The sequence below is a fragment of the Pseudophryne corroboree genome, chromosome 8, assembly GCF_028390025.1.
Source record: "Pseudophryne corroboree isolate aPseCor3 chromosome 8, aPseCor3.hap2, whole genome shotgun sequence".
Taxonomy (NCBI): domain Eukaryota; kingdom Metazoa; phylum Chordata; class Amphibia; order Anura; family Myobatrachidae; genus Pseudophryne; species Pseudophryne corroboree.
The window spans coordinates 389,941,040-389,953,266 of NC_086451.1; the positions used below are offsets into that span (position 1 = coordinate 389,941,040).

At 45.9% G+C, this 12,227-nt stretch overlaps 1 protein-coding gene across 3 annotated transcripts in view; it reads right to left on the reverse strand.

Annotated features, from left to right (window-relative positions):
* NUMBL (NUMB like endocytic adaptor protein) overlaps positions 1-12,227 on the reverse strand; it is a 182,495-nt gene that overhangs the window by 10,709 nt on the left and 159,559 nt on the right. For all 3 annotated transcript variants that reach the window (XM_063937701.1, XM_063937700.1, XM_063937702.1), the window contains one exon: positions 3,047-3,220. In XM_063937701.1, coding sequence (XP_063793771.1) covers positions 3,047-3,220 — 174 coding nt within the window. The remainder of the gene's footprint in view (positions 1-3,046; positions 3,221-12,227) is intronic.

A 12,227-nucleotide genomic window follows, 5' to 3' on the forward strand; every position in this document is an offset into this window, starting at 1 on the left:
GTTACTCCCCTTCCTCGCAGACTGTAAGCCCTCACATACAGGGCACCCTATCCTCATTCTCTCTTCGTCATCAGTGCCCATACGTTCCACTGTCTACATTTTGTCCCACTGCTGACACTGATCCTGTCTGTCTGACCAATAAGTAGGTACAGGCTCATTAAATCCCCCCCCCCCTTTGCCTCCTTGCCTTATCATTGCTTGATTACACACACCCTAGTGAGTTTTTCTACCCTCTAATTCCCCTCTTCACTGTTTGTGGTTTCTATTCATGTATTTATGTAACATGTGTAACATTCATTGGGGGAGATTCAATTGTTTGAAAAGTTAGTTGGGAGTTTTTCCCCCGATCTAATAGACAGGAAAAAAACAGACTCCCAACTGACTTTTCAAACATTTGAATCTCCCCCATTGTGTTCTTTAAAACATATTTATTTGGAGCATTAATTCAATACAGACAAGGATAAGAACCATGTACTCTGAGAAAACAAATAGTGCAGGCAATGAACAATGGCATGATGGCACTAAATCAAAATCAAGCACCATTTCTGGGCAAGAATTAAATAGTACAACACCTTAGGACAATTATCTGGTAGTTATAAGACAAAAAGAGCAGGTGGGCATGTGTGGGACATCTTAAGTTTAAAAAAATAAAACATCAAGCAAAAGGTATTGGGCCATCCTTGAGAACTAATCTAGTGAATATACTGTACTGGTGTTTTATTTGGCTCCAACAAAAATCAACCCATGCGTTTAAGTGTATGTACAGTACATGGGTGAACTAGATGGGCTAAGTAGTTCTTAGTTGACATCAAATTCTATGTTTTAATGTTTTGGACCACATTGTATAGTATATTCAAGGCATTTAGGAATTTGAGCTTTGATGAAAGGCAACAATAGATCAATAAAGCTTTACCACATATCAATCAACTGTTGTACACATTTTTCTTTTTAAAGAGAGGCCTCCACCCAATCCATGTGGAATTTACTGTATATTATAATTTAGACTCATCGTAAGGGTATAGGCATGTAAAGGGACGTATTGGGCTGCCGGGACAGTGGGTAGGTTCCTGCTTGTTCGGTCCCATGCCCCACAATGCGGACTGGCTCAAAATGCCAGCTGTGTTCTATTCTTTCCTGTAGACACCAATGTGTTTGTTTGTTTATCCTATTTAGGCCATTTAGTTTCTGTCCCCCTGTAGGGTCCAGTGTGTTTTATTTTACCTGTAGTGGCCAATGTTTTTGTTTGTCATGTGGCAATGTGTTTTATTTATTCCTATTGAGGCTAGTATGTTTTGTTTGTTTTTTCCTGTCGGGGTGAATTAGTTTGGTGTTCCTGTGAGGTCCACTGTGTTTTATTTTTTTCCCTGTATGCAGCAAAAGCAATATGTTTTTGTTTCCTCTAGGGGGGGAATGTGTTTGTTCTATTTTTTTTCCCAGTGGTGGGACAATGTGTGGGGAAGTGGGCGTCTCAGCCCTCGCACATTCACACACAGACACGCATACCAGGGAAGGGCATTGTAGCGGCATTAGTAAAAAGTCACAGATGCAACTGCAGCAAAAAAATGCAAGGAAGGCTCCAACTCAGAATGAAGGCTGTATGAGGAGGGAATATCCCACCTCCCTTGACAAACCCCATCCCCTCAGCAGACCCTGCCTCCATTAGGGCTACTTCAAGAAATTTCCTGGGCTGGTTTTCCATCCCAATCTGTCCCTGGGCATGCATCAACATATGTAAACCACTCTTGCAGGCTGCCGATGATACAGCTAATGATAATTTTTGGGGGGCCTTTCTGAATATGTAAACCCTCAGGCATTAAACTAAATATGGCCCTCTCTGGAGCAAGGGGGAAGGAACTTACTAGATGATGAATGGTAAATTTCCAAACATTAACCCAAACTTTCTTAATAGCGGCACACTGCTGGGGGTAGTGAAATAAGTCAGCCATAGGAGCCGAACAGTTTTGGCATCTATTATCATTGGTCAAACCAATCTGAAGATAAGCTTTGTAATGTAAACTAGAAAACAGTTCCGTATAAAGTTATGGCCAGAATAATACGTGAGGAAATAAAGGGGGGGGGGGGGGGGACTTCAAATATTAAGGTTCCACAGGATTTATTATTAGCGGACTGCAGGAGATATCTGCCGCAGTCCCTCCATTTTTGACAGCAGCCATAGCCCCTTAATTTCTATGGAAGACGCAAAGCTGTCAGATTTACCAAGCTCTGGACTGCAAAACATCCTGGAGATTAGTCCCAGCAGTTACCGCCATCTATTTATTTAGGCTGTGTGTTGCTTTAATCAGGGGACTTTTGGGGTACAATGGGTGACTCTCTGACACTGTGGTCCTCCTATATTAAGAGACAGATTGCGGTTGGGCCGAAAATATTGGACGTTTTCTAGTCTAAATACTGCGACACCTCAGATCCGATACGCTGAAGCCTGGAAACAGACAAACGCCATTACATTGCCCAAGTTCCGGGAACAAGATGCACATTACACACCCACAACACTCCCAACAAATGGGGCTGTTCCTTGTGAACATAAGGTTACCATCCAGTAACCTCCCAGACACGTCCTTTTCACAGAAAGCGTGGTCTGTCAACAAACAGATCAATCCGTTCGCAGGAGCGACCACTGTCAGTCAGTGTATGTCTGATCTCTTTCACGCATGATGCTGAAATCTACGAGATCCACCCATATCTGCAAATACGTCAGGCCCAATTATGTTAATAGCGTTCTTATAATCCACTGATTGAATCCCATAATGCCTTAAGGGGGGTACACACGGAGAGATCCGTGCTTAAAATCTAACCAATCTGACTAGATTGCTTAGAAGTTAAGCACGGATCTCTCGTGTGTATCACTGATAGATCACTCGGGTACACATCTCTAGGTGTGGACCCCCCATTACAGTCCAAGTTCCCAATATGCGCAGTCTGGGAGACAGCGTTAAAGTTAAACAGACACAATCATCAAACATGCAAGTCTTTATTTGGTATAATGGACGATGGAAGGAGCATTTTATCCATACTCCTAAGTACTCACTTTGTGCGGTCTGTCGAGGTGGGGGAAGGGCAGCCACATGAGGAGGTGTCCTAGTCCCATTCCCATTGACAAAGGGGTCTTCCGATGGATGGTTGGTGAACGAGTTATTGATCTGGTTGCACAGATCGCCAATTCCATCGGGGTCCGGAGGTCCTGTAGGATCCATTTCTGGGACTGAGAGAAATAACGTATTTTAGAGAAGTGCTCATTATACTCTAAAAAGCCTCTAACATTCTTCCAATGCTATCACCCACACACAGCCAGAGACATGAATACCTTATATTAGAGATGTGTGCACATCCCGTGTTTTGGTTCTAAATCATCGTTGTGTTTTGGTTCTAAATCATCATCGTGTTTTAGCTCTAAATTATTGTCATGTTTTGGTTCTACAGATGTTATCTCCTACATCCTAACTGTAGTCACGCTAAACAGTCCTTCAAGTCGCACCATGACGTGGCGAGACTTGGTAGCGCAGAGCGCCCTTTTTTGCAATTTTTTCAGCGAAAATGCACCTTAGATGCAATGTAAAGCAATAGGATGCAGCATGCCTATATTCTGTGTGTAATTGCAGCTGTATCTGCATCCAATATGCCACTTTCAGGAAAACACTGTAGCATAGTATTTTGTATGCAAATACAGTCACATTCACACACAGAATATAAGCATGCTGCATATCATTTTAATCAGCAGAAGCTGCTTATGCATCCTGTTGCATTATATTGCACCCAAAACGTACTTTCGCTGAAAAAAAATTGCAAAAAAAGACGTTTGGCGCTATCGAGTCACACGGCACTCGTGTTATGTGTAACACGACTTATAGCGCTTGGAGCATAGGTGTAAGAGGACACATCTGTAAATCATTGTCGGGTTTTGGTTTTGCAAAATCACCTTCAAGTGTTTTGAGTTCGGTTTTGGGTTTGGTTTGGATCTTGGTTTCTTTAGTCAATAAAAATTGATAAAAACAGTACGTAAAATCATGTAACCTGGACCTGTTTATGCTCCTATAGTATTATTAACATCAATAACACTCATTTCACCATACACTCTCCTGTGTGAAATGGCATCTGAAATCATGAGTGACTTCCGTGCAATCCAAAACCCCAGATTCGGTATTTTAATCGGATCCTCAAAGTTCAGGTGTGTTCGGTTTTCAACAAACCCAAACCGTTCATCTCTACTTTATATAAGAGAGTGCGATGTGGTAGAGAGCAGAGATACACCCCATTACTGGGACAGACTCTCTTTGTGCTTTCCCTGGACCCACGTTCCGGGCTGCTGTGTACAGAACACGGGCACAAACCTGGGGCCATACCCTGTTTGTACTTTTCATAGGAGTGTCTAGAAACAAAGTCAAAACTAAATGCATTAATAAAACTGTGTTAGAGCTGAGAGTTTATAAAGGTGGGTGCCGGTAATAGTAAAAGCAGCCCCTGTGGTACACCAGAACTAGGAGATGTGTATATATCCTGGAAAGATAAAAAGCAAGTACAACCTCCATAGGGCCGCTGTAGCCAGCTTATAGAATCAGAACTTCAGGCTCTAATCAAATCCCTGCCTAAGGGTAAATCACCTGCCCTGGTGGCTTCGGCGCTGCGAGCTCCCCAACTCATTCCACATTTAACCTCCCTTTTTAATTCAGTGATGGACGGCAATAATCCCCCACCTGATATTAACTTGTCCAGGATAACTGCGCTACTAAAGCCTGGCAAACGTCATTCTTTGAAGCAATCGTATCACCCATTCTCCATACTGGACCAGGATCTGAAACTGTTCTCCAGAATCATGGCCAAGCATTTCCAAAATATGTTACCGTTGCTATTATACCCTTCCCAAATAGGCTTTGTCCAGGGACATCCCCCAGTGCACACTGGGGGCCGTTCAGGTGCGGTTGTTCTTCCTACTCCTGTTATAATGATTTGTCGAATGCAATTGCGATTATATGCTAATATGGGCAGAAGCTAACCCGTGCAAAAGAACGCCCTCTGAGATCACATCACTTGCGTACGGTGCTGCATGACTGCAGAAACATCGCTTACATCCTCGTACATCTGTCCACCACTCAGAGCCTGTGTGCCTCTGTAGACGCGCTGGCTGAGCTGCACTCCCGGTATGCACAGGCCTCTCCAGTAGCAATTGAGATCGCAGCTGCTAAAGTATGCACCCCCAGAAAACAGCGTCCAAACAGCCATGACACTCCGGCGTTCGCATGACCACTCCCCGTTCCCACCCCCAAACGCTGACTTCCTGTCATTCACTTTGCAACTAAAATCTCACTGTGACCGCACTTGGGAACCAATCGCTGCGCATGCACACTGCGGCTCATTAGCATGCGCAGTGGGAAAACATTGATCGCTATGCGTACAATCGCCGCTTTGCGTCCACACCTGAATTAGCCCCAGAGTTAAGCTGTTGGTAGCAGCTATGACAATGTCACACCTGCAGGGTAGGGGGGGGAGGGGGGGGGTTTGAATAGGGGTCAGCTGGGATGCAGGCAAAGCCTTTGCCAGTTTCCTGCTCACATACAGTATCCTTACAGATTGGGCCTGAGGTTATACATACATACAGTGTCGGACTGGGCATGTAGGGCCCACCGGGGGAATGCAGTAGTAGGGGCCTGTGTTAGGGGTCTGGCCAGTCTGCAGAGGGGGTGTGGCCTGCCACCTCATTGGTTTGACTAACCATCAGAGAGTGCAATGTCTGGGCCCCTTCATAAATATATACAGCAAATTCAGATGCTGCATTCATGATAATGTACCAGATTAATAACAGCAATGCACTGTAGTAAATACACCATAGTCCAGTATAAGGTAACATATGTATAATGTATAATTCAAGTGCACAGCCTGGAACCTAATCCTTAGAGCAGGAGGTGGGGTCCCCAGGCAGTAGGGCCCACCGATGGTTACACTTGTACTCCCGTGGGCCAGTCCAAGCCTGCATACATGCTGTATAAGCACCTGAGGATTATGTCCTAGCTGCCAATTACAGGTATATGACGGACTGGGTAGGAGGATTGCACAACTTCATTACCCTGGCCATGGAACAGCCCAGACGTCCACATGACTAGTTTACTTCATATGCATCCATTGGCACTTCCATCTTCTCTTATAGAGAACCCATCATATCCAACACGTCCCACATGGCATATCATTAGATGTTATAACTTATAATCTTGGTACCGCACACTCCCTAGTACCTAACTCAGGTAACAGAGATGGGAACGCCTCTCAGGCCGCACTCCTGACACTTCTAGGGTTAATGCTATACAGGTTGAGTCTCCCTTATCCAAAATGCTTGGGACCAGAGGTACTTTGGATATGGGATTTTTCCGTATTTTGGAATAATTACATACCATAATGAGATATCATGATGATGGGACCTAAATCTAAGCACAGAATGCATTTATGTTACATATACACCTTATACACACAGCCTGAAGGTCATTTTAGCCAATATTTTTTATAACTTTGTGCATTAAACAAAGTGTGTGTACATTCACACAATTCATTTATGTTTCATATACACCTTATACACACAGCCTGAAGGTCATTTAATACAATATTTTTAATAACTTTGTGTATTAAACAAAGTTTGTGTACATTGAGACATCAAAAAACAAAGGTTTCACTATCTCACTCTCACTCAAAAAAGTCCGTATTTCGGAATATTCCGTATTTCGGAATATATGGATATGGGATACTCAACCTGTATATACACAACAATATTTGGATGGTGGTTGCTTCTCATAACTACAGGTAAAATATCCACATTTGGGGTTTCTACAGCTATGTAAGGATGGTGCCATCCTGACTGTCCCCCCTCTGATAGATGTTGCCCAGCAGACGGTGCGTTACGTCACCTGTTTGGCTAAATGGCAATATGAGTTCCCTGGGATAGTATTGCCAGACATTATAGGGGCGTATTTCAGGCTGAACAAGCAACTGGTCTCTTCACTGTATACCCAAATGCATTTTAGGCTCATAAACTGAGATGCCTCATTGGTGCCTCAACTGATTCAACTTGCTTCAATGCCTCCAACCTGACGTGGATCTAATGCACTGTATTGTGGTCAATTCAGACTTTCATAACGAGTGACCTAGGAATTTCATGTACACATTGTACTGAATGCGCTCTGTGGAACCACCAACTCCTCCCCTCTTCTCATAGACACCTGACAGGTGTCACCCTTTTATAGACAAGGGTGCCAGGAACCGCCAAACAGACAATCTTATCACAATGTGCTGACCAGGGGACCCCTTCAAGTTCCATAATCCTACCCATCTTTAACATACCTATACCACAATGACAGGACTGACTGCTAAGTAGCTGAGGGACTAGCACGTCTGTAAATGCGGGTATACAGGAGACACCTTTCCAGAGAATAGGATTGTCTGATTACTTCTAATTCCAGCACTTTCCATTCAGAAAAAACATGGATCTGCATTAGGATACAGGTTATTACATCGCCTGACCTGGTAACTCGCCCTATGCATGAAGCAGCTGCATTTTTGCTCAGCGTCTCCCAATTACTGTTACTGTGCCCACACCGGGCCTGATTCTGAACCGCACACAACGCCGGTGTTGGCGGAGCTGAGCGATGTTTGTGCTACTGTGCATGTGCAAAAGACCCTGAAAACTCCTGTGGGGCATGTGTGCGCACAAAGGCGCAGTAGCGATTGTGACACACAGTAAATAAGAATTTACTTACCGATAATTCTATTTCTCGTAGTCCGTAGTGGATGCTGGGAACTCCATAAGGACCATGGGGAATAGCGGCTCCGAGACTGGGCACAAAAGTAAAGCTTTAGGACTACCTGGTGTGTACTGGCTCCTCCCCCTATGACCCTCCTCCAAGCCTCAGTTAGGATACTGTGCCCGGACGAGCGTACACAATAAGGAAGGATTTTGAATCCTGGGTAAGACTCATACCAGCCACACCAATCACACCGTACAACTTGTGATCTAAACCCAGTTAACAGCATGATAACAGAGGAGCCTCTGAAAAGATGGCTCACAACAATAATAACCCGATTTTTGTAACAATAACTATGTACAAGTATTGCAGACAATCCGCACTTGGGATGGGCGCCCAGCATCCACTACGGACTACGAGAAATAGAATTATCGGTAAGTAAATTCTTATTTTCTCTGACGTCCTAGTGGATGCTGGGAACTCCGTAAGGACCATGGGGATTATACCAAAGCTCCCAAACGGGCGGGAGAGTGCGGATGACTCTGCAGCACCGAATGAGAGAACTCCAGGTCCTCCTCAGCCAGGGTATCAAATTTGTAGAATTTAGCAAACGTGTTTGCCCCTGACCAAGTAGCTGCTCGGCAAAGTTATAACGCCGAGACCCCTCGGGCAGCCGCCCAAGATGAGCCCACCTTCCTTGTGGAATGGGCTTTTACAGATTTTGGCTGTGGCAGGCCTGCCACAGAATGTGCAAGCTGAATTGTACTACAAATCCAACGAGCAATAGTCTGCTTAGAAGCAGGAGCACCCAGCTTGTTGGGTGCATACAGGATAAACAGCGAGTCAGATTTTCTGACTCCAGCCGTCCTGGAAACATATATTTTCAAGGCCCTGCCTACGTCCAACAACATGGAGTCCTCCAAGTCACTAGTAGCCGCAGGTACCACAATAGGCTGGTTCAGATGAAACACTGAAACCACCTTAGGGAGAAAATGAGGACGAGTCCTCAATTCCGCCCTGTCTGAATGGAAGATCAGATAAGGGCTTTTACAGGATAAAGCCCGCCAATTCTGACACGCGCCTGGCCGAGGCCAGAGCCAACAACATGACCACTTACCATGTGAGATATTTTAACTCCACAGATTCAAGTGGTTCAAACCAATGTGACTTTAGGAACCCCAAAACTACATTGAGATCCCAAGGTGCCACTGGAGGCACAAAAGGAGGCTGTATATGCAGTACCCCTTTTACAAACGTCTGAACTTCAGGAACTGAAGCTAGTTCTTTCTGGAAGAAAATTGACAGGGCCGAAATTTGAACCTTAATGGACCCCAATTTTAGGCCCATAGACACTCCTGTTTACAGAAAATGCAGGAATCGACCTAGTTGAAAATTCCTCCATCGGGGCCTTACTGGCCTCGCACCCCGCAACATATTTTCGCCAAATGCGGTGATAATGCTTTGCGGTTACATCCTTCCTGGCTTGATCAGGGTAGGGATGACTTCATCCGGAATGCCTTTTTCCTTCAGGATCCGGCGTTCAACCGCCCTGCCGTCAAACGCAGCCGCGGTAAGTCTTGGAATAGACAGGGTCCTTGCTGGAGCAGGTCCCTTCTTATAGGTAGAGGCCACGGGTCCTCCGTGAGTATCTCTTGAAGTTCCGGGTACCAAGTCCTTCTTGGCCAATCCGGAGCCACGAGTATAGTTCTTACTCCCCTCCGTCTTATAATTCTCAGTACTTTTGGTATGAGAGGAAGAGGAGGGAACACATACACTGACTGGTGCACCCACGGTGTTACCAGAGCGTCCACAGCTATTGCCTGAGGGTCCCTTGACCTGGCGCAATACCTGTCCAATTTTTTGTCTAGGCGGGACGCCATCATGTCCACCTTTGGTTTTTCCCAATGGTTTACAATCATGTGGAAGACTTCTGGGTGAAGTCCCCACTCTCCCGGGTGGAGGTCGTGCCTGCTGAGGAAGTCTGCTTCCCAGTTGTCCACTCCCGGAATGAACACTGCTGACAGTGCTATCACATGATTTTCCGCCCAGCGAAAAATCCTTGCAGCTTCTGCCATTGCCCTCCTGCTTCTTGTGCCGCCCTGTCTGTTTACGTGGGCGACTGCCGTGATGTTGTCCGACTGGATCAGCACCGGCTGACCTTGAAGCAGAGGTCTTGCTTGGCTTAGGGCATTGCAAATGGCCCTTAGCTCCAAAATATTTATGTGAAGTGATGTCTCCAGTCTTGACCACAAGCCCTGGAAATTTCTTCCCTGTGTGACTGCTCTCCAGCCTCGCAGGCTGGCATCTGTGGTCACCAGGACCCAGTCCTGAATGCCGAATCTGCGGCCCTCTAGAAGATGAGCACTCTGCAACCACCACAGGAGAGACACCCTTGTCTTTGGTGACAGGGTTATCCGCTGATGCATCTGAAGATGCGATCCGGACCATTTGTCCCGCAGGTCCCACTGGAAAGTTCTTGCGTGGAATTTGCCGAATGGAATTGCTTCGTAGGAAGCCACCATTTTTCCCAGGACCCTTGTGCACTGAAGCACTGACACTTGGCCTGGTTTTAGGAGGTTTCTGACTAGTTCGGATAACTCCCTGGCTTTCTCCTCCGGGAGAAAACACCTTTTTCTGGACTGTGTCCAGGATCATCCCTAGGAATAGAAGGCGTGTCGTCGGGATCAGCTGCGATTTTGGAGTATTGAGAATCCAACCGTGCTACCGCAGCACTATCTGAGATAGTGCTACCCCGACTTCCAACTGTTCCCTGGATCTTGCCCTTATCAGGAGATCGTCCAAGTAAGGGATAACTAAAAACTCCCTTCTTTCGAAGGAGTATCATCATTTCGGCCATTACCTTGGTAAAGACCCGTGGTGCCGTGGACAATCCAAACGGCAGCGTTTGAAACTGATAGTGACAGTTCTGTACCACAAACCTGAGGTACCCTTGGAGAAGGGTAAATTGGGACATGTAGGTAAGCATCTTTGATGTCCAAAGAGAGACCATATAGTCCAGGTTTGCAATCATTGCTCTGAGTGACTCCATCTTGAATTTGAACCTTTGTATGTAAGTGTTCAAGGATTTTAGATTTAAAATTGGTCTCACCGAGCCGTCCGGCTTCGGTACCACAAATAGTGTGGAATAGTACCCCTTTCCCTGTTGCAGGAGGGGTAACTTGATTATCACCTGCTGGGAATACAGCCTGTGAATGGCTTGCAATACTGTCTCCCTGTGAATGGCTTGCAATACTGTCTCCCTGTCTGAGGGAGACGTCGGTAAAGCAGACTTTATGAAACGGCGAGGGGAAGACGTATCGAATTTCTTGAGACGGGCCCCCACCGTGCCTGAGACCGCTTGTAAAGCCCCAGCGTCATGCTGAGGACTTTGCGGAGGCGGGAGAGGGCTTTTTTGGGAATTGGCTGTTTGCTGCAGCCTTTTTCCTCTCCCTCTGCCACGGGGCAGAAATGAGGCGCCTTTTGCCCGCTTTATGGGGCCGAAAGGACTGCGCCTGATAATACGGCGTCTTCTTAGGTTGAGAAGCTACCTGGGGTAAAAATGTGGATTTTCCAGCCGTTGCCGTGGCCACCAGGTCTGTTAGCCCTACCCCAAATAACTCCTCCCTTTTATAAGGCGATACTTCCATATGCCTTTTGGAATCAGCATCACCTGACCACTGTCTTGTCCATAACCTTCTTCTGGCAGAAATGGACAGCGCACTTACTCTTGATGCCAGTCGGCAAATATCCCTCTGTGCATCACGCATATATAGAAATGCATCTTTTAAATGCTCTATAGTCAGTAATATACTGTCCCTATCTAGGGTATCAATATTGTCAGTCAGGGAATCCGACCAAGCCACCCCAGCACTGCACATCCAGGCTGAGGCGATTGCTGGTCGGAGTATCACACCCGTGTGAGTGTATATACATTTTAGGATATTTTACTGCTTTCTGTCAGTAGGTTTCTTAAGGGCGGCCGTATCCGGGGACGGTAGTGCCACCTGTTTAGACAAGCGTGTGAGCGCTTTATTCACCCTAAGGGGTGTTTCCCAACGTGCCCTATCCTCTGGCGGGAAGGGGTATGATGCCAATAACTTTTTAGGAATTATCAGTTTTTTATCGGGGGAAACCCACGCATCATCACACACTTCATTTAATTCCTCAGATGCAGGAAAAACTACAGGCAGTTTTTTCTCACCCAACAGAATACCCTTTTTAGTGGTACTGGTATTATCAGAAATGTGTAAAAACATTTTCCATAGCCTCAATCATGTAACGTGTGGCCCTACTGGAAGTCACATTCGTCTCTTAATCATCGACACTGGAGTCAGTATCCGTGTCGGCGTCTGTATCTGCCATCTGCGGTAACGGGCGTTTTAGAGCCCCAGATGGCTTTTGAGACACCTGGACAGGCACAGACTGAGTCGCCGGCTGTCTCATGTCATCAATCTTTTGTAAAGAGCTGACACTGTCACATAATTCCTT